At 41.5% G+C, this 22,433-nt stretch overlaps 1 protein-coding gene and 1 long non-coding RNA gene across 20 annotated transcripts in view; one reads left to right on the top strand and one right to left on the bottom strand.

Annotated features, from left to right (window-relative positions):
• LOC141512952 (uncharacterized) overlaps positions 1 to 9,332 on the top strand; it is a 34,762-nt gene extending 25,430 nt beyond the window's left edge. The window contains exons 2-3 of the long non-coding RNA XR_012475646.1: positions 6,324 to 6,402; positions 9,241 to 9,332. This is a non-coding gene — a long non-coding RNA (uncharacterized LOC141512952). The remainder of the gene's footprint in view (positions 1 to 6,323; positions 6,403 to 9,240) is intronic.
• LOC141512949 (maestro heat-like repeat-containing protein family member 7) overlaps positions 5,924 to 22,433 on the bottom strand; it is a 50,108-nt gene continuing 33,598 nt past the window's right edge. For 5 of the 19 annotated variants that reach the window (XM_074222330.1, XM_074222335.1, XM_074222332.1 and 2 more), the window contains 6 exons: positions 19,752 to 19,892; positions 18,953 to 19,129; positions 16,808 to 16,966; positions 14,256 to 14,357; positions 13,380 to 13,482; positions 8,780 to 9,459 (listed from right to left, as the gene is read on the bottom strand). In XM_074222330.1, coding sequence (XP_074078431.1) covers positions 9,176 to 9,459; positions 13,380 to 13,482; positions 14,256 to 14,357; positions 16,808 to 16,966; positions 18,953 to 19,129; positions 19,752 to 19,892 — 966 coding nt within the window. In that variant the 3' untranslated portion in view covers positions 8,780 to 9,175. Of the gene's footprint in view, positions 6,159 to 8,775; positions 9,460 to 11,186; positions 11,978 to 12,736; positions 12,797 to 13,379; positions 13,483 to 14,255; positions 14,358 to 16,807; positions 16,967 to 18,952; positions 19,130 to 19,751; positions 19,893 to 22,433 lie in introns of those variants that run through there. The other 14 variants (XM_074222337.1, XM_074222343.1, XM_074222333.1 and 11 more) reach the window with 13 other exon arrangements.

Genomic DNA, 22,433 nt, shown 5'->3' with positions numbered 1-22,433 from the left:
AGCTTAGTCAAGGAAATCCAAAAAAATGCTGAAGAAAATAGCATGCTAAAAAACAGCTTAGGTCAAATGGATAAAACAGTTCAAAAAGTTATTGAGGAAAAGAATGCTTTAAAAAGCAAAATTGGTCAGATGGAAAAAGAGATAAGAAAACTCTCTGAGGAGAACAAATCCTTCAGACAAAGAATAGAATTCAGGGAGATTGATGAATTTAACAGAAATCAGGAATCAATACTTCAAAACCAAAAACAATGAAAAATTGGAAGAAAATGTGAAATATCTCATTGAAAAAACAACTGATATGGAAAACAGACTTAGGAAAGATAATTGGAAATTATTGGAATACCTGAAAGTCATGATCAGGAAAAGAGCCTTGACATCATTTTCAAAGAATTACTACAGGAAAATTGCCCTGATATTCTAGAAGCAGAGGGCAAGATAGAAATGGAGAGAATCCACTGATCCTCCTGAGAAAGAGATCCCAGAAAACCAACCCCCAGGAATATTATAGCCAAGTTCTAGAACTCCCAAGTCAAAGAGAAAATATTACTAGCAGCCTGAAGGACATAGTTCAAATATCGTGGAGCTGCAGTCAGGATCACACAGAACTTAGCAGAAACTACATTGGAAGCTCGTAGGGCTTGGAATACAATATACCGGAAGGCAAAAGAGCTTAGAATGCAGCCAAGAATGAACTACCCAGCAAGGCTGAATGTCCTCTTCCAGGGAAAAAGATGGACTTTCAATGAACCAGGGGAATTTCAAAGGTTCCTTTTGGAATGGTCAGAGCTGAACAGAAGGTTTGATCTTCAAATACAGGACTCAGGTGAAGCATGGAGATTGGAGGAGAGGGGGGAAATATGAGGGACTTAATGAGGATGAACTGCATGTATAGAAAAATGATACTGATAATATTCATATGAACCATCTCAGTTAATAGAGCAGGTAGAGGGAGCTTTTATAGTTGAAGCACAGGAGAAAGCTGAATTCGAAGATAAAATATGGTGTAAAAATGGAGTCAATAGGAAAAAAGGGAAATGGAATGGGAGAAAGAAAAAGGAGAGGGGGGAATAGTCCAAGATATTTCACATAATAAGATTTTTTTTATTATTACAATGAGCTATTGCAATGATATGGAAGGGGGGAGGCAAGGGGGAATGAGGGAACCTTTGCTCTCATCAGAGATGGCTAGGAGAGGAAACAGCAAATATACTCAATAGGGTATAGACAACTGGAGTAAGAAGGAGGGGGGAGCAGGGGGAAGGGGTGGGGATGGGAATAAAGGAAGAGAGGATGGTCCATGGGGGGAGAGTGGTCAGATATAACACATTTTTTTTTTTTTTACTTCTTGCAAGGGGCTGGGATTGGATGGCCTGCCCAGGACCACAGGGCCAGGTGGATTCTGGGCCTAAGGGGTGGTATGGGGGCTCAGGGCTTCTTGGCCCCAGGGCCAGGGATCTGTCTGCTGCGCCACTCAGCGACCCTTCAGCAGAGTCAGAGTGAAAGGAGAGAGAAAATATAGTACATGGTAGTGGAGAAATAAGGAAGGAGGGAGTTGTGATCAGCAATTGCAACATTGGAAAAATATGGAAGTAACTTTTGTGATGGACTTATCATAAAGAATGTGATCCACTCACGACAGAGTTGATGGTGTTAGAACAAAGACTGAGGCACATTTTTTGTTATTATTATTTGGGGGGAGGGTGCAGGGCAAGTGGGGCTGTGTGGCCTGCCTGGGGCCACATAGCAGGGTGATCTTTGGGTGTCTGGGGCCAGATTCGGACCCAGGTGCTCCTGGCTCAAGGGCCAAGGCTCTGTCTGCCACCCAGCCACCCCTACTATTATTACTATTTTATTTTATTTTGGGTCTTTTTTTTTCTTTTTGGTTTTTGCAGGGCAGTGGGGATCAGGTGGCTTGCATGTGACATGGCTGGGTGATTATTGGGTTTATGAGGCTGGATATGGACTCGGGTGCTCGTGGCTCCAGGGCTGGTGCTTCGTCCATTGTGCCACCTGGCCATACCTACAATTATTACTATTATATTTTTTAATTTTAATTTTTTTCTCCCCCTTTACTTTTTCGCCCAAGCAAGTCTATCTATATTCAATGGGGGGGAGGGATAGTTTGTTTACTTGTAAACAAGTATATTTTATTAATGTAAAAAAAACCCATTTGTACAAAATGAGAATAAAAATAAAAAATAAAGAGAAATAAAAAAATAAAATACACTTGTTTACAAGTAAACAAAATATCCCTCCCCCCCATTGAATATGGATAGACTTGCTTGGGCGAAAAAGTAAAGGGGGAGAAAAAAAAATTAAAATTAAAAAATATAATAGTAATAATTGTAGGTATGGCCAGGTGGCACAATGGACGAAGCACCAGCCCTGGAGCCACGAGCACCCGAGTCCATATCCAGCCTCATAAACCCAATAATCACCCAGCCATGTCACATGCAAGCCACCCGATCAAAAACCAAAAAGAAGAAGAAAAAAAGAGACCCAAAATAAAATAAAATAGTAATAATAGTAGGGGTGGCTGGGTGGCAGACAGAGCATTGGCCCTTGAGCCAGGAGCACCTGGGTCCGAATCTGGCCCCAGACACCCAATGATCACCCTGCTATGTGGCCCCAGGCAGGCCACACAGCCCCACTTGCCCTGCACCCTCCCCCAAATAATAATAACAAAAAATGTGTTAAAGTTTTTGTTCCAACACCATCAACTCTGTCGTGAGTGGATCACATTCTTTATGATAAGTCCATCACAAAAATTACTTCCATATTTTTCCAACGTTGCCATTGCTGATCACAACTCCCTCCTTCCTTATTTCTCCACTACCATGTACTATATTTTCTCTCTCCTTTCACTCTGACTCTGCTGTAGGGTCGCTGAGTGGTGCAGCAGACAGATCCCTGGCCCTGGGGCCAAGAAGCCCTGAGCCCCCATACCACCCCTTAGGCCCAGAATCCACCTGGCCCTGTGGTCCTGGGCAGGCCATCCAATCCCAGCCCCTTGTAAGAAGTAAAAAAGAAAATGTGTTATATCTGACCACTCTCCCCCCATGGACCATCCTCTCTTCCTTTATTCCCATCCCCACCCCTTCCCCCTGCTCCCCCCTCCTTCTTACTCCAGATGTCTATACCCCATTAAGTATATTTGCTGTTTCCTTGCCTAGCCATCTCTGATGAGAGCAAAGGTTCCCTCATTCCCCCTTGCCTCCCCACTTCCATATCATTGCAATAGCTCATTGTAATAATAAAAAAAATCTTATTATGTGAAATATCTTGGACTATTCCCCCCTCTCCTTTTTCTTTCTCCCATTCCATTTCCCTTTTTTTCCTATTGACTCCATTTTTACACCATATTTTATCTTCGAATTCAGCTTTCTCCTGTGCTTCAACTATAAAAGCTCCCTCTACCTGCTCTATTAACTGAGATGGTTCATATGAATATTATCAGTATCATTTTTCTATACATGCAGTTCATCCTCATTAAGTCCCTCATATTTCCCCCCTCTCCTCCAATCTCCATGCTTCACCTGAGTCCTGATCTGAAGATCAAACCTTCTGTTCAGCTCTGGCCATTCCAAAAGGAACCTTTGAAATTCCCCTGGTTCATTGAAAGTCCATCTTTTTCCCTGGAAGAGGACATTCAGCCTTGCTGGGTAGTTCATTCTTGGCTGCATTCTAAGCTCTTTTGCCTTCCGGTATATTGTATTCCAAGCCCTACAAGCTTCCAATGTAGTTTCTGCTAAGTCCTGTGTGATCCTGACTGCAGCTCCACGATATTTGAACTGTGTCCTTCTGGCTGCTTGTAATATTTTCTCTCTGACTTGGGAGTTCTGGAACTTGGCTATAACATTCCTGGGGGTTGTTTTTTTGGGATCTCTTTTCTCGGGGGGATCGGTGGATTCTCTCCATTTCTATCTTGCCCTCTGCCTCTAGAATATCAGGGCAATTTTCCTGTAGTAATTCTTTGAAAATGATGTCAAGGCTCTTTTCCTGATCATGACTTTCAGGTATTCCAATAATTTCCAATTATCTTTCCTAAGTCTGTTTTCCATATCAGTTGTTTTTTCAATGAGATATTTCACATTTTCTTCCAATTTTTCATTGTTTTTGGTTTTGAAGTATTGATTCCTGATTTCTGTTAAATTCATCAATCTCCCTGAATTCTATTCTTTGTCTGAAGGATTTGTTCTCCTCAGAGAGTTTTCTTATCTCTTTTTCCATCTGACCAATTTTGCTTTTTAAAGCATTCTTTTCCTCAATAACTTTTTGAACTGTTTTATCCATTTGACCTAAGCTGTTTTTTAGCATGCTATTTTCTTCAGCATTTTTTTGGATTTCCTTGACTAAGCTGCTGACTTCATTTTCATGTTTTTCCTGCATCTCTCTCCTTTCTTTTCCCAGTTTTTCTTTGAACTCCCTCATTTGATTTTCAAAGTCTTTTTTGAGCTCTATCATAGCCTGAGCCCAATTTCTGTTTTTCTTGGAGTCTTTAGATGCAGGAGCTTGTGCTTCCTCATCTTCAGACTGAGTATTTTGATCCTTCTTGGGCTCATTTGCAAAATATTTCTCAATGGTCTTCCTCTTGTTTCTTTGCTTGTTCATTTTCCCAGCCTAAGCCTGTTTTTTGGGGTGCTTCCTGAGCTTTTGGGACACTCCCACAAGAATCTCACTGTGTGAGGGTCTGTCCTCCCTCCTGGTCTGTGAATGACCATAAGTGCCCCCCTCTGCCACAGGCCGAGGTGGGGGGGCCCTGTTTTTCTCTGGGGGGGCCTAGACTGCAGTCAGGATCTGAATGTGGTCAGAGCCCCAGAGTCCTGTTCCAGGGGCAGAGGACAGAGCTCAGCAGTCTCTCTTCACTCCCCTCCCTCAGCTCAATGGGCTCATGCCCTGGGGGCTCCTGCTTACCGGCTCTACCTGCTTCTGTTTCCGGGTCTAGGCTGTGGAAAGACCATGCTGCTCCCTGTGTGCCCCGAGGGCTGGGCTCACTCTGGTGGAGGTCCCCCGCTGTTCCCCCACTTTGTGCCGGTGCTCCCCGGGGTGCAGCTCAGGAGACTCCCCGCTGCTGTGAGCCACGGCTCCCAGCACCCTGGGGCTGCCTCCGGGAGGCTGAAGTTCTTTGGCTCTGGTGGGCCACCCCTCTGGTGGGCCGCCCCTCTGCCCCAGGAAGCAGAGCCTTTCTGTTCTTTTCCAGGTTACCTTGAGTAGGAGAACTGCCTCGCTGGGTCCCTTTGTGGGTTCTGTCTCTCGATAGTTAAGAGTCCTTAGTTTATGAGTTTTTATCAGAGAGCTCCTAAGACTCGATCCATTCATGTCGCCATCTTGGCTCCGCCCCCCCCAAGTATATTTTATTAATGTAAAGAAAAACATTTGTACAAAATGAGAATAAAAAATAAATTAAAAAATTAGGAATTAAAATAATTTGTGTAGCATAAGTAATAGATATTCAGGAGAAAGTTTAATGGAATTCATTGTAAGTCCATATGAATTTTTTAATGGTATTTTATTTTCTATTATTTCAATTATTTTATAAAATTACATTTTTTTGGTTTGGTATTCTGTTTATCTGCTCTTTTATATGTTTATAGATAAACCCTCATTTCTTTTATCCTATCATTTTTGATGTCATAAAGCTATTTATATGAGGTACATGGAATTTTTTTAAAGTAAATTGTCTCTAATATGATTTTATAGTTTGGTAATTTTATATTTTGTCTTCTCTTTAATGATAAATTTTCATTATTTTATGAATGATGTTTTCATTATTTTAGTTGGATTTGTATCAGGATTCTGTGATGGTCCAACTTTATTGAAACATTAAGATAATAAAAAACCTTAAACAATAAAAAACATCAAGGTTTATTTCATTGAAAAAAAAAGAATATTTTATTAATGTGTAAAAAATTACTTGTACAAAATGAGAATATATTAAAAAAAAAAAGACCCTGCCCAGAAAGAGTTGAGATGAGGGCTCATCTTACGGTGACTTTAGATTTAGATGGGAACTTGATGTAACCAGTGTTGCACAGAAACTTCATTACGTTTGAGATCACTCTCCCAAGAGATTTTGATGGCATAGGAAAAAATGTGGTTCAATGTTTACGATTCTGATTGTCAGATTGTTGAAATAAATAAATATTTCTTTTTAAATGCTAAAAAGAAATTAACAAAACATGTTTGAGGATTTGAATGTAATGATTCATTCACAGACCATTTAATATTTAACAAAAGTGTTTTTCTCAACAATAGCTTAGAAAGGATATCCAACAAGAACACAGCATTGGTCTAAGCATTTACAGCTTTCCTCTTCTCCATAGGTGGATGGGTTACTTTGGAGGTTGAACTGACATTCACAGAATTAAGGAGTCCATCAATCCTTAGGTGACCAAGAAGCTGGTAGGAGTCTTATTTCTTGGACTAATTAAGTCTTGTTGTTTAGGGAGAACCTACAATAAATAGCTAGTTTTCCTTTCATAAACCTCTAATCAATACTCCCTCTGTCCTCCAGTCTTCACTGTCTCCCCTTCCACAGACACTTTCCTACAATATATTATTGTCTCCTCTTTAAAAATCCTTCACTTGACCCTACACCATGCCATCAACCTAGGCTTCTGTCTCTCCCTTCTCTGTCACAGCCTCCACTTCCTCACCTTCCACTATTTAACACTTTTTGTTCTAGTTTCAGTGTCATTACTCAGATGAAAACACAAAATCAGTCCAAAATCATCAATGGCCTAAATTTGATGAACTTCTCAGTTCTCCTCTTTTGGCCTCTCAAAGTATTTGACTCTATTGGCCACTTGACAAGTAACCCTCATGGTACATCTCTCTCCTGTTTCTTATCCTGTCAAACTGTTGCTCAGTCACTCAACAATTATATTAACTGCTGACTTGTTTGTCTGACACTGTACTGAGTGCTCAAGATATAAAGAAAAAACAAAGTATAGTCCCTCTCTTCAATTTGTTTATATTTGAAGAGGGATGGTATTCACCTAGAGACTTTCTAAGTCTCTAGAAGTAATATTATAAATACATGATTTTAGAAGAGTAAGCACTAGTAGCTGGAGAGGGGGTGTAGATCATGAAAAGTCTATGGAAGGTGGCAGTTGAAGACTAATTGAGTCTAAGAAATGAAAGTGAGGAGGCAAAGCATGTGTGACGGAGATGAGAGACAAGACACCAAAAAAACACCAAAACAGTTAAGTGTAGATGGATCATAGGGTGTGTATAGAGAGATAGTTTGTAAGAAGATTGGAAGGAAAGGGAGGGTTGAATTGTTAAAAAGCTTTAAGTGAACCTATCAGAAATCATATGATCATATCAATAGATGCTGAAAAAGCTTTTGACAAAATACAGCAGCCATTCCTATTAAAAACACTAGAGAGTGTAGGAATAAATGGACTGTTCCTTAAAATAATTAGCAGTATCTATCTGAAACTATCAACAAGCATTATATTCAATGGGGAGAGGCTAGAGGCATTCCCAATAAGATCAGAAGTGAAACAAGGGTGCCCATTATCACCACTACTATTCAATATTGTATTAGAAATGTTAGTTTCAGCAATTAGAGAAGAAAAAGAAATTGAAGGAATTAGAATTGGGAAGGAAGAGACAAAACTCTCACTCTTTGCAGATGACATGATGGTCTACCTAGAGAATCCCAAGAAATCATCCAAAAAACTACTGAAAACAATTATCAATTTTAGCAAAGTTGTAGGTTCTAAAATAAACCCTCATAAATCCTCAACTTTTCTATATATGTCTAGCAAGATACAGCAGGAAGAGCTAGAAAGAGAAATCCCATTCAAAGTAACCTCAGGCAATATAAAATACTTGGGAGTCTATCTGCCAAGACAGACTCAGAATCTTTTTTGAAAATAATTATAAAACACTTCTCACACAAATTAAATCAGATTTAAATAACTGGACAAATATCAACTGCTCATGGATAGGTAGATCTAATATAATAAAAATGACAATTCTACCAAAACTAAACTACCTGTTTAGTGCCCTACCAATCAAAATTCCCAAAAATTACTTTAATGAGTTAGAAAAAATTGTAAGTAAATTCATATGGAGAAATAAAAGGTCAAGAATTGGCAGGAGCTTAATGAAAAAAGTACAAAAGAAGGTGGCTTAGCCCTACCTGATCTAAAATTATATTATAAAGCATCAGTCATCAAAACTGTTTGGTATTGGCTAAGAAATAGAGTGGTGGACCAGGGGAATAGACTAGGTGTAAAAGCAGGAGATGATTATAGTAATCTGCTGTTTGATAAACCCAAATAAGTCTAGCCATTGGGATAAAAACTCCCTCTTTGATAAAAACTGCTGGGATAATTGGAAGTTAGTATGGAAGAAACTTAGATTAGACCAACACCTAACACCCTTTACCAAGATAAGATCCAAATGGTTACAGGACATAGACATAAAAAACAATACTATAAGCAAATTAGAAGATCAAGGACTAGTTTACTTGTCAGATCTATGGAAAGGGCAGCAGTTTATGACTAAGGAAGAGTTGGAGAACACCACCAAAAACCAATTAGATGATTTCGATTACATTAAATTAAAAAGCTTTTGCACAGATAAAACCACTGTAACCAAGATCAAAAGAAATGTAGTAAATTGGGAAACAATCTTTACAACTAATGATTCTGACAAAGGACTCATTTCTAAAATATACAGAGAACTCAGTCATATTTTTAAAATAAAAAGCCATTCCCCAAATGACAAATGGTCAAAGGATATGCAAAGGCAATTTACAGATGAGGAGATCAAAGCAATTCATAGCCATCTGAAAAAATGCTCTAAATCATTAATTATTAGAGAAATACAAATTAAAGCTTCTCTGAGGTACCACCTCACACCTCTCAGATTGGACAATATGACCAGAAAGGATAATGATCATTGTTGGAAGGGTTGTGGGAAATCTGGGACACTATTACACTGTTGGTGGAGCTGTGAACTCATCCAACCCTTCTGGAGAGCTATTTGGAACTATGCCCAAAGGGCAACAAAAATGTACATACCCTTTGACCCAGCAATACCACTACTGGGTCTATATCCTGAAGAGATGATGAAAAAGGGTAAAAACATTACTTGTACAAAAATATTTATAGCAGCCCGGTTTGTGGTGGCAAAGAATTGGAAATCAAGTAAATGTCCTTCAATTGGGGAATGGCTTAGCAAACTGTGGTATGTGTATGTCACGGAACACTATTGTTCTATTAGAAACCAGGAGGGATGAGAAGCCAGGGAAGCCTGGAGGGATTTGCATGAACTGATGCTGAGTGAGATGAGCAGAACCAGAAAAACACTGTATACCCACCCTAACAGCAACATGGGAGTGATGTTCAACCTTGAAGGACTCGCTCATTCCATCAGTGCAACAATCAGGAGCAATTTTGGGCTGTCTGCAAAGGAGAGTGCCATCTGTATCCAGATAAGCAGCTGTGGAGTTTGAACAAAGTTCAAGGACTATTCCCTTTAATTTAGAAAAACACAGATATCTTATTGTCTGATCTTGTTACCTCTTAGACTTCTTGTCTCTTCTCTAAAGATATGATTTCTCTCTCATCACACCCAATTTGGATCAAGGTACAACATGGAAACAAAGTAAAGACTGACAGATTGCTTTCTGTGGGGGGGGGAAGTAAGATTGGGGGGAAAGTTGTAAAACTCAAATAATATCTTTAATAAAAATTAATTAAAAAAAGCTTTAAGTGACATTATGTTTGATCCTAACAAGCTTACTCGTGGGGTTGGGGAGTTGGAGGTGGTGGTAGTCATGGTGGTGACATGATCAGATCTATTATTCTAATAAATTCACTTTGGCAGCTGGGTGAAAGATGGGTTGGAATGAGGAGACCAACTGGGAGGTTATTGTTAATACTCTATATGAGAGGTGATAAGTGGTTGAGCTACTATAGTAGCAGTTATGTGATGTTATGAGAGATGTTGTGGAGATAGAAAAAAATTTTTGTTTTGGGGAGAAATATTTTGTACATATATTGAGTTTGAGATACTTACTGACATGCTGTTCTAAATGTCCTAAATAAGCTGGTTGGGTGTGGCTGGAGCTCAGGTGGGAATCTGGAGTTGGTCATGCATCTCTAGTTTCCTTTGCTGAATTATTCATATCCTACCTCTTACTGACAGGTGTCCCACAAGGTTTTGCTGGCAGTCTCCTTTTCTTTCTACCCTTCTCATCAGTGACTCCATTCACATGACTCCTAAATCTCCATATTTAGCCCTAGATTCTCTACTAAACTGTACTCCTTTATCACCAAACTACCAGCTGGATATTTTCAGCTGTATGTTCCATAGGCAATTTGAACTCGGCATATCCATGGTGGAGCTCATTATCTTTTCTCCCTAAACCCATGTCCTTCCTTTCCAGTGATGCAGATCTGAACCCAACTTTTCCCTCTTATTCCTTTTCGGTTGCCAAGTCTTGTCAACTCCACCTCCCCATATCTCAGCAAATTTTCTGCTCATATGGCGACCACCCTAGTCCAGGTCCTCAACAGTTCTTGCCTAAACATTACAAAAAAACCATGACTGGATTCCTGAGTTCCCATCTCTCTCTCCCTCTCTAATGGGTTCTCCTCACAGCTATCAAAATAATCCTCCTAAAGCAAGTCTCCTCTGCTCTAGAATCTTTTGGGACTCCCGTGACCTCTGGGTTTGTCAAAGCTCTTGATGGATGGCCTACTTCCAGCCTTCCTCACATGCTCCCTAGATTCAGCATCCTACCCCACTCCTTTCCCTTGCCTAATGCCCTGCCCTCCCTGATGGGCCTTCCTTCCTCTTTTCTGCCCCTTGGAGTCCTCAGCCTTCCCCAAGACTTGGCTCATCTACCACCTCCTGTGAGTAGGCTTTAGTGCACCTGCTGAATCTCAGTGCTTCTCTGCCCCAGATTATCCCTACCCCACCCCAGCAAAAGGTAAGCTCTTGGAGGGCAGCTGATAGTTTCCCTTTTTTCTTTGTAACCCAGACTTAGCATAGTGCTTATACATAGTAGGCACTTAATAAATGCCTGGTCATTTGAGCTGTTAGATTGTGGGGGGGAAATGGAGGAACAATTTAGGTTTAATTAGCCTCAAGTTTGAATTTACTTGAGTATCAGGTATTTCATTAACAAAATATGAAAAAAAAAGAAGGAAACTGACTCTAAGTCAACTCTAATTTTCTCTTTAATATGAAAATTTTGCAGAAATCAAATAGCATTAATATCATGGGTACAAGGCTGAGAAACCTCATTTTATTTCAATCAGCACTTCTAATAAGCTATTTTATAGAGTGCTTACTCTGTAGCAGGCACCACACCAAGTATTTCCTCATTTGATCCTCACATTAGAGGTATGTACTGTTTTTTATCCCCACTTTTACGGATAAGGAAACTGAGTCAAACTGAGGATAAGTGACTTGCCTAATGTCACATAGCTGCTATGTACTTGAGGTCAAATTTGATCTCAGATCTTCCTGGACCCAGGCATGTGCTCAGAGAAGTAAATACAAGGTCATATGAGAACAGTGAAGGAACATCATTGGCATCAGAAAGGCACAGTTGGTCAGGTGAAGGCACTCTAGGCAGGGGGCCCAGCCTGAGGAAAGACATTAGGGCAGAGAAAAGTGGAGTCCATCGGGCCTCTAATTCAGGGTTTCACCGACAACAAAAAAATTTCCCTGAGCGTCGAATCTTCTTGACCTCCAGAAGGTAGATGGTCTGTGTCGCCAAGCAGGCGATAGCTGGGTCTGGGTCATTTTTCAGGTGCGTTAGGGCTGCAACATAAAACCTGTGAGTGGCCCTTTAGATGAAGGGGCAGGATAAGGACTAAGGTGGGATCAGAGCGAAAGGCCATAGCCTGGGCTTGAGGGTCACCAGAATCTTCTGACAGCCTCTGCCACTCAGGAAAAAACTGGTTTTTGGCTGCTTGACCAAAGTCCCCAGCAAACCTCCAGGATCCTGAAATGGACATGGGACTCCAGAGATTCAGCACATCCTCCTGGTTCTCCAGTCAGAGGACTAGGAGAATTAACTAGGTATAAAGTGTTTGGAGAGCCTGAGAAACAGTCACCTGGGATTCAACCCAGTGCTCTGAAGTAAAGAATCAATTAGGGGCCACCAAAAAATTCCTTTAGGTTGTTCAGGAAATAGCACTGGAACCCAAAATACCAAGGGATAAGGAAGAAAAAAATTTGAAGGTGATTTGATCTAAACATTATTGAGTACAAGAGTACAAATTGACTCATAATTTATGTTACAAATGGAAAGGGAAAAAGAGTGCTCATGACCTCAACTTTATTCCAGAATAATGCATAGATTAGGGATTCCCACTTGAGAGAAAGTCAAGATTTTACCAATCCTCTTATCCAGAGCAATGTTGAGTTCTTCCTAATCCACCCAAGACATTTCTCAACCAATAGGAAGACCTGAGCCAGTAACATGTTTGCTCTAGGATCAGGTCAAGGGTCTGGGGAGTATGGTTACATGGATGGTTCCCTGCTTCCTTACTAGGGCTTGGGTGGTACCCCAAATGTCTCTCTCTTAGGAAATAATAAGGAATCAGAATCATCACACTTCTTTGCCCCTCTATTAGAGTGGATAATTAAGAGGTGATGCTATTATTTGAATATGGTTGTTTTTTCAAGTGCCTGGCCCACCCAACCCTTACCTACCTACCCACCCAATTTCTCAAAGACAGAAGAGCCTAATACTCCTCACCTAAAAAGACTTCCTGAAATTCTTCCTCACTTTCCAGGTCCTTGAGTTGGATAATCTGACCTATTCAAGGACACAAAATTCCTCAGTGATCAGATAGCTATTCCCTTGTCATGTTCTGGGAGCTGGAAGCCCCCTCCCCCACTTTAAAAAAGCTCCCCAGTTATATAGTGCTTTAAGGTTTACAAAGAGTTTTACATATATTATTCTCATTTGATCCTCTCAACAATATAATGTTCTAAAAAAAACCAAAAAAAAATAATGTTCTTATCTCCATTTTATAAATGAGAAAACAGGCTGAAAAAGATCAGGTGACTTGTTCATCATATCTGATACAGGATTGAAGTCCTGGTCTATGTACTGGCATATCTAGCATTGCTCTATTGTAAGTCCAAACTGCTCACATCACAGGCAACTGTGAGAACATCTGTTCTCCAAATCTAGACCTCTCCCTCAAAAAGTAAACCCTTTCCCAATGTTGTAAAGTGCATAGTCTGACTACTATATGAGGCCCACCTTGGGGTAAGAAGGGAAGAGAGGGGAAAGAGAGGGGGAGGGGGAGGAAGGGGAAAGGAGGAGAGGGGAGGGAAGGGAGGAAGGGAAAGGAGGAGGGGAGGGGAATGGGGGAGGGGAAGGGAGGTCTTACTTGTCAACCACACAGCTGCTAGTCGGATGCCGGACTGTGGGTAATGAAAGTAACTGAGGCTCTGGCTCAGAAACCAGGGAATCTTGTCCTTTTGCTCCTCCAGCTGGAAGAAGAGGCAAGTAGAAACCTAAAAGGCCTGTTGTCTTTTATTACCTGGGCAGGGTATTTATTATCAGGGCAGGGAGTTTCCCATGGAGGAGTTTCTTCTAGTAATACAAATCAGCAGCTGCCCAGTAACATGCAGTCTTGGAGAGCTGCTTGGGGCAGCAGCCTGGGAGGCAGGAAGGTCCCAGTTTCACCACAGATACCTAATAGCTAGGGGACCCTGGACAAGTTACTTAACATCTCTCAGCCTCAGTTTCCTCATCTGTAAATGGGGATAATAATAGCATTCCCTCCCAGGGTTGTTGTGAGGATCAAATATGAGATAATCTACATAAAATGGCTTAGAAATCATATGAGGTTATAAACTGCCAGCCATCCTTATTCAGCATCTACACACATCAAGGTGCTTTGTTGGAGACAGTGAGGCCCCACAGGGCCCATGTCCTGCAGAATGCCACATAAGTCACAAGATGGTGAGGAGGAGGAACTCACCCCCCTAAAGACCATAGGATCATTAATTTAGAACAGGAAAGGACCTTGGGGTCACTGAATTCAACCCCTTCACTCTATGGATGAAGAACCTGAGACCCCAAAGGGGCTACATGACTTGGCCAGGCTCAAACAACTGGCAGGTGAGGTTCTTTCAGACTCCCACTTCAGTGCCCTATACCCCAAGACACCCTACCATGAGAGAGTTGTGCCTAGTCATTTGGAGATAACCTCCCCACCCTGACATCCTTGGTAGGATGGTCTAAAGGTCTGTCAACTCACCAAAGTCATTCCAATGGTGAACATATCTTTATTAATGCACACTGACTTGAAACGTGGGCAGACCAGAATTTTGGCAGCATGGAAAAGACCATCCCTGCTGGCCTGCAAGGAAAAGAAGAGGTAAGTTGAGAGGCTTCCTAAAGAAATAGAGCAAAGGGACTATGTAATGGGGATGGGGAACAGAGAAGTAAAAAGACTGACTTTATCCTCAGCCAGAAAGAACCCAGTGAAAGGAAAAAACAATGTGGTAGGGAGAGGAGAGGAGCAAGTGGGGAAAGGAACATATGAATCTTAGGCAACTCAGTTTGTCCCTTTTCCAAAAAGTGATATGGCCCCTGACAGCAGATGAGGGATGATGCTGTTCATCCTTCATTCTCAAAAACCATGACATCCAGGAGGAGATGCAATTGGATTTGAGTGAGAGGGTACTGTGCTAAGTCACCAGGCTCATTTTCTTCTCCATCTGGGTCCAATGACCAGATATGGGGAAAGTGAGCAGGAACTGGAAACTGAGTAGCCACATGGATTTATAAAGACTGACATGGTTGAATGGACAATAATCAGTGTTGGAAGGGATGTGGAAAATTGTTGGTGGAGCTGTGAACTCATCCAACCTTTCTGGAGAGCAACTTGGAATTACGCCCAAAGGGCAACAAAAATGTGCATACCCTTTGATCTAGCAATATCACTACTGGGTATATACCCTGAAGAGATTATGAAAAAGGGTAAAAAACATCCCTTGTGGGGGCAGCTAGGTGGCACAGTGGATAGAGCACTGGCCCTGGAGTCAGGAGTACCTGAGTTCAAATCCAGCCTCAGACACTTAATAATTAGCTAGCTGTGTGGTCTTGAGCAAGCCACCTTAACCCCATTGCCTTGCAAACACACACACACACACACACACACACACACACCATCCCTTGCACAAAAATATTCATAGCAGCCCTGTTTGTGGTGGCAAAGAATTGGAAATTGAGTGAATGTCTATCAACTGGGAAATGGTGGCATATGTATGTCATAGAACACTATTGTTCTATTAGAAACCAGGAGGGATGGGAATTCAGGGAAGCCTGGAAGGATTTGCATGAACTGATGTTGAGCGAGATGAGCAGAACCAGAAGAACATTGTACACCCTAACAGCAACATGGAAGTGATGATCAACCTTGATGGACTTGCTCATTACATCAGTGCAACAACTGGGCACAATTTTGGGATATCTGCAATGGAGAATACCATCTGTATCCAGATAAAGAACCATGGAGTTTGAACAAAGACCAAAGACCATTACCTCTAATTTAAAAAAAATAATAACGTTATCTTACTATGTAATGTTGCTATATCTCTTATACTTTATTTTTCTTCCTTAAGGATATGATTTCTCTCTCATCACATTCAACTGAGATCAATCTATACCATGGAAACAATGTAAAGACTAACAGACTGCCTTCTGTGGGGTGGGGAGTGGAAGGCAAGATTGGGGGGGGAATTGTAAAATTCAAAATAAATAAAATCTTTCTTAAAAATAAAAGATTGGTTGGGGGCAGCTAGGTGGCGCAGTGGACAGAGTACTGGCTTTGGAGTCAGGAGTACCTGGGTTCAAATCTGGTCTCAGACACTTAACAATTACCTAGCTGTGTGGCCTTGGGCAAGCCACTTAACCCCATTGCCTTGAAAAATCTAAAAAACTAAAAAAAAGAAGATTGACCTGGTCACCATGAACTTGTGGTAGCACAACAAAAGTTGGTATACTATCAAAGAAAGTCATGATGAAACCCATAAATAGGCATAAAGTTGTGTGGGACCACCTCTTCTGAGCCTCACCTCTCCCTCTGCTCTAGCTAACAATTTCATGGAAATCTCCTAATCAACTAAATGACTGAACTCCCTTCTATTCCAAGTCAAGGACTGCAATTAAACCACACATTCAGTGGTATCCATCCCCTTCCCCATGTTGTGGATCCCAGAGACAACACCTGTATCATCACACAGGTAGTTACTGTAGTATCTGCCACAAATGAGCAAAAGTTAAGCACAGTTTGGTGAGTTAGGTTTGGGAGCCAGGTTTAAAGTTTCCTATTCTTTGGCCTGGGGTAGTTCCGTGCCCTCTTCTCTCCTCTATGACTTGCCTTTGAACCTAACTTCCATGTCTATCTTCTGCCCCTCCTTCCCCATTCAGCATTGGAGTAGACAGAAAAAGAGTCCTGGGGAAGCCCAGGAAAAAAAGGGTAAAGAGAAAGAAACTGAAGCCAGTGTCCAAAGGAAAGGTTTGGGATCAGTCTGGATTTCCTTTCTCTATATAATGACTTCTGGCCCTAGCTGAATATGAATTAAACAGTCACAGAACTGGATGTCATTTCAGAATTCAAGGGGTCCTATTATCCAGTCCCCTGATTTCAGGCAGGGGAACTCTTAGAGAGATTCTGAAGATCTCTTGGGAAAGAGCTACATCATCTAGAGATGGATCGTGACCATTAGCTCTAATATGTGCTCATTTCCTGAGGGGGGCAGAGGTAGGAGGGGAAAGTCCAGGAACTGAGGCTTTGGGACTCACATTGGCCACACTGGTGTTCTCATCCTGTATGTGCAACATCAGGGGAACCAGGCTGCAATGGACCTGGTACCTGAAGGGAGCCATCAGAAACCTCTTTTTCACCTTGGCCAAGAGGGCACCAAACATGTCGACTGAACGGTATCGAAGTTCCTCTGACTCCTAGAGAGAATGGGAAAGGAGGCATATGTGAGCTAACAAACTTAGAATAACCAATCTAGAGCCGGAACGGTCCTCAGAGGTCATCTAATTTAACCCCCTCCTTTAGCTGGTGAAAAAATCAAGGCCTAAGGAAGTTAGGAGCCTTGACCAAGGTCATCCATCTCAGTTCCAGACCAGGATTTGAACTCTTGATCCTCTGACTGCAGGTAGGGCTCTTTCCCTATATGAGGCTGCTTTCTTCACAGTGACACAGCTCACAACAGATGCATTGAATTCATGAACTAGGAGTTTCACCCTGGTCTTGCCTGAGCTACCTCCCCCAAGCCCAGCATGGCCTTGACCTCCACTTGCTCCAAAATACTAAGCTAAGAAAATACACCCCTCTGACTCCCTCCTCCTTGTATTGAGCTCTTCCTTCCTGTTCAGGCTGGGGGTTGTTTTTTAATCACTCTCATCCCTCCTAATGTGCCACCCCTCTCCTCTCAGTCCTTCCCTGCTAGCCCTGTAAGAACAGTAAGGGATAATATGAAAAGAATCAAGAGATCTGATTTTATCAACTTTTCTGTGTCATAGTCCACTGAGAATCTGGTAAAGCTATGGGACCCTTTTCATGTTATTAAATAATTGGAGGAAATGCTAGATTTGATTAGAAATCAGTAAAAGCAAAGATGTTATTTTTCCCTCATCTATATTCATGTACTCCCTAAAATCCATGGACCTAGGGGATAAGAAGTCTGAGTGAGAAGTTGAAATTGGCCATAACAATAGCCTCTATCTTCCAGGACTACTGTGAGATAAAAGATATTTTATAAAGTGCTTTGCAAATCTTAAAGCCCTATATGAACACTACCTGTTGTTGTTATTATGTTATTCTAGTTCATTATCAGTGTTCCAATGGCTACATAGAGTCTAAGGTCACTCTATGATTGGAAATATATCAGAACCAACTTCCTGCCCCACCATCCCTAGCTAGGACCTTCTGAAGGCCAAAAGATGGGCCCCCATCCTTGCAGGGTTAGGCCAGCTTTCCTACAAACCTTAGATGCCACTTACAACCTAAAGCCTTCCCCAGTCTAAAAGAGTGGGCCCATCACTCTGTCTAGAATGCTTCTTCTCTTCATACATCCTAGCCTCCCCCCACCTCTCCCTATTCCCACCCACCACCACAACTCCCCCTGCCCCCACCATGGAATGCCAATTCAGTGTTCCCCTGCCCTTCTCTACCATTTCTCACAAGGTCCATATCATATATCACCTGCTCCATAAAAATTCCCCTAAGTTTATCCCTCCTCAAATTCCTTTGTGCCACTGGATGCAGTTTGATGGGAGGGAAAGATCTAGGCCTGGGATTTCACTGATATGTAGAATTCCACACTAGAAACTCCCCCTACCAATGCACTTCAGCAACTCCTTTGAAATTTGGAGTTGTAGTCAGAGGCAAGAACTGAATGTAAGTTTTCTTGACCCAAGACCAATTTCTTATCTGCTTATGACATGCCTTAGTAATATATTTTATTAATAATAACATGAATAATAATAACATGAAGCCAGTATCTCTAAAACACTTTTATATATTATCTCATTTCATCTGCACATCAACCCTATAATGAAGTGCTAGGGTTGTGTCCATTTTACCAATGAGGAAACTGAGATTAAACTTCAATAAGAATAAGTAACTTGTCCAAATCTGAGGCAAGATTGGACATCAAGTCTTTCTAAGTCCATAGCCAATGCTCTCCCCAAAAGCTACCTCACACTATTTCCCTGCTCCCTGAAGTGAGCTGACCTCAGGGCAAGGGTCACTTTCAGTGCCTTTGCATTCCTAGCACCCAGAATAATGCTGTGCATATAGTAGATACTTAATAAATGCATTTACAAGTTGAACAGAGGTTTAGTTCATTTCTTTTGGATTTCTAACAAAGAAAGAGCTCCCTCTACTATCGCTCTGCACCCCCCTCCAATCTCCTAGTCACCCCAAAATCTCACATCATCAAAGAAGGGCCGCAGAATGCAAGAGATCTCAATGAGTAGAGTGACAGAATCGGTCCAGGTGAGGTTGCAGATGATACCCCTCAGAGCTAAGAAGGCTTCTTCCACAACACTGAAGTGCTTAGAGAAACAGCAGTTCAATATGCAGGGCTGGAGCATTCGGAGGAACTTGGTCTGCACAGACCCACAGAGGGTTAGAAGCTTAGAAGTCAGAGAATGGGGACCCCAGATGCAGCCCAGGCCTGACTAAGGAACCAGCTTTACCTACTTCCCAGAGCCTCATTCTGGGCCTGAGATGATCTAACAAGGTGTGTTGGGACTGTGCTTGGGGCAGGGAAGGGGGGGGGATATTTTTGAGCAGGTACCAAAGAGACTTGCTGAATTCTCCTCAAGGGGCCAGGGGTCAGAAACAGCTGGGAGTTCCCTAGCTGTGCTCCCCTTATCCTCAACTCCTGAGGATTCCTTCAACTTTCAGCAGTATTTATCTGACTGACACCAGTATTTTCCAGTCCCACTTGCCTACAAATTCTCTATGGACACTGGGTAAGTGCCTAGGGATCTAGTTGTTAGGAAACTTACTCTGGGCACTCTTTATCCATAGAGCAGGAAAAAGCAAAGCTCTGAGTCTTTACACAGTATACCCTGGGTTTGGTCACAAATGGGGAGAGATCCCAGGCCCCCAGCTCTACCAACTCTTTCCTAAGTGGCAGCATATGCTGAGAGCACTTTTGGGGCACATTGCTCACATTCTGCTACTTTGAATCCTCTCTTCATTCACCCCCCCCCCCAGCTTTACCGTCTCCTTATGGAGCCCAAAGTTCCCTGCTGCCTTTAGCACCAACTGCTGGATCACTGGATCATTTTTTTGGGCCCATCTTTTGAGGAGTTCAATAATGGTTTCATCTGTCATGATTGCTACCTCTGTCTTTTGGAGTATCTGCCAAAGACAAAGGCCAAAGGAACCTGAGAAACAAGTGAGAATTTTTGTGGCTTTCAATCTCCATCAACCACATTAACAATGCTCCAAAGGATTCCAAAGGTTGATCACATGTGGATGCAGAATCAGTCATTCATTCAGCCATTTGATTGAATGAACATCATAAGGATTTATCACATAACTACTATGTACCCAAGTCTTGTGCTAGATAATATAGTAGACTATTAAAAATAACCTTTAGTTTAGTTTTATTGAATAAATTAAAAACCTGGGATATAATTCAAGGCACTATTAATGTTATGGATGTTTGTGTCTGCCTTTTTAACATCACAATATTTCCTAATGATGTTATATGATTGACAATCTTAGAACACCACAATTTCCAAAGAATCAAAATTTCAAGTGACACAAAAGGCAGTAGTCATAATGAGGTTAAAAAGAGGCAGAGTTTTCCTCTTTGTATAGAAAATGCTTGTTTGTCTGTTCTATGTGAACATAAGTAAGTTGCAGTATATTACCTGTGATGCCTTGCAATGAGGAAGTGGTATAAGCATCCAAGAAAAGGTATCAGCAAAAGAAAAGTCTGGTCTGTTGTGAGGCCAGGCTGAGGTTTACAAGCCCAGGTATGATAATGGTACCCACTAATTATCAAGGTCCCCCAAAATGGAAAAGCTATGTGTATTGTATCTACATTTTACAATTTGGAAATGAAGACTGATTAGTATTATTATGAAAATAGTTCTGACATTACCCACCACTTTCCAGGAGTATTTGGACAGTGAGATCTGCTATTCTATTACTACCCTATCATTTTAAAGGGACCCCCCAGGACTACTGCCAGAGTGAGGTTAAAAAAAGCTTGAGCTTGTCTCTTTGTATGAAGAATACTTGTTTGTCTTTTCTTTGTGGTAGTCTTTATATTTTCTATGTGAATGAACTGATTTTTTAGGATAAAATCTCTCTGGACTTAAAAAAAAAACAACTCACCAATGATATGGCCCTATGGGCTACTTTTAAACCACTGGGCCTACTACTGGAGATGAGTCAAATAAGTAGCCATATAAGTCACCTACTTACAGGTGATTACAGGTAATATGGCCCAGCAGAGAAAACTTGGAACCCTTTCTTAGGCATTGCTGACAGTTTACACAACTATCTACATATCTTACTTTATAAATTAACTAAATGATTTCTTCACAACAGCCTTGAGAATTAGGCAAGTCCAATATTATTATTTACCTCACTTTATAGAAGAGGACATTAAGGTTCAGCAAGGGAATGTGACTTTCTCAAGGTCACACAAGGAGTGAGGCAATAATGAGAACATGACTCTTATTGATCAGTAACTAACCCAGGTCTACTGATTCAACATCCAATGCTGGTTTCATCATCCCAAGATATTTCAACCTGTGCTCATTCCCTGAAGGGGAAGAAAAAGCAATGACTCCACGGCCCTCAATGGATGCCAATGGCTGGTATCCTGGGGTTTTTCCACAGGGAGAGGTGCCAGCCTCCAGGACTGCCACATCTCAACCAGTAAGGGTTATATCACACATGGTAAACTGGAAATTTTACTGAGAATATACTGAGAATGCAGATTAGATGTCACTATTGGCATGGGCACTGGAGTGAAGAATAATTCACATGAAGAAATACTGACAAGCATTCTGAATGAGAATTTCTCATTGGACTTCAGTGTAAAATTTGTAAATATCCATCAGTCTTTCCCTTATTTATCCATCTCCAAATACTTTTATTGCTGCTATTGATCAGTACTAGTTCTGTCCAACTTTTTGTGACACCCCCCCCCCCCATCTGCGGTTTAATAGGCAAAGATACTAGAAAGGTTTCTCATTTCCTTCTCTGGCTCATTTTACAGATGAAGAACTGAGACAAACAAGGTTAAGTGACTTGTCCAGTGTCACACATTTAGTAAATATCTGAGATGGTATTTGAACTTAGATCTTCCTGACTCCAGTCCCAGCACTCTATCCATTGAACCACCTAGTAGTCCCCTCCAAATACCAGTTGTTATTTTTATTATTATTATAATATCATGTCTCTAGCTTTCTCCACTCTTTCCCATGTAAATCAAAAGAAGAAAAATATCTCATGATCAACACCTCTGCTATCAGCCTTAATGAGCACCAGCCCTGAACCTGAGTTGAAATCCAGCCTCAGACACCTGATACTAAATCACTTAATCCCATTAACCTACCCCCCCCCAAAAAAAACCAAACCAAACCAAGGGAAGGTTGGAATAGATAGGTCTGCAACCTGATTTTTGAGGGGCTCACTGATTCATTTTATCTGAGTCCCAAGATTTTGTCAGTTTTGATGGCTTCCCTAATCAAACAGAGAAGATCTTGGGGTCCCTAGTCCAAGTTATCAAACATTAACTCCCTAAGAACAACTCAATTCAAATGTCATGTTATCCTATTAGCATTTTCCTGTCTCTCCAATTAGAAGGGTGCCTTTTAGTCATCCTCAGCCCCCAACACTTCCTGCTTCAGTTTCATGTCCCCATTGTGCAGGTGCCCT

This window comes from Macrotis lagotis, chromosome 2 (genome assembly GCF_037893015.1).
Source record: "Macrotis lagotis isolate mMagLag1 chromosome 2, bilby.v1.9.chrom.fasta, whole genome shotgun sequence".
Lineage (NCBI taxonomy): Eukaryota > Metazoa > Chordata > Mammalia > Peramelemorphia > Peramelidae > Macrotis > Macrotis lagotis.
This window is presented reverse-complemented; position numbering and strand designations above follow the sequence as displayed.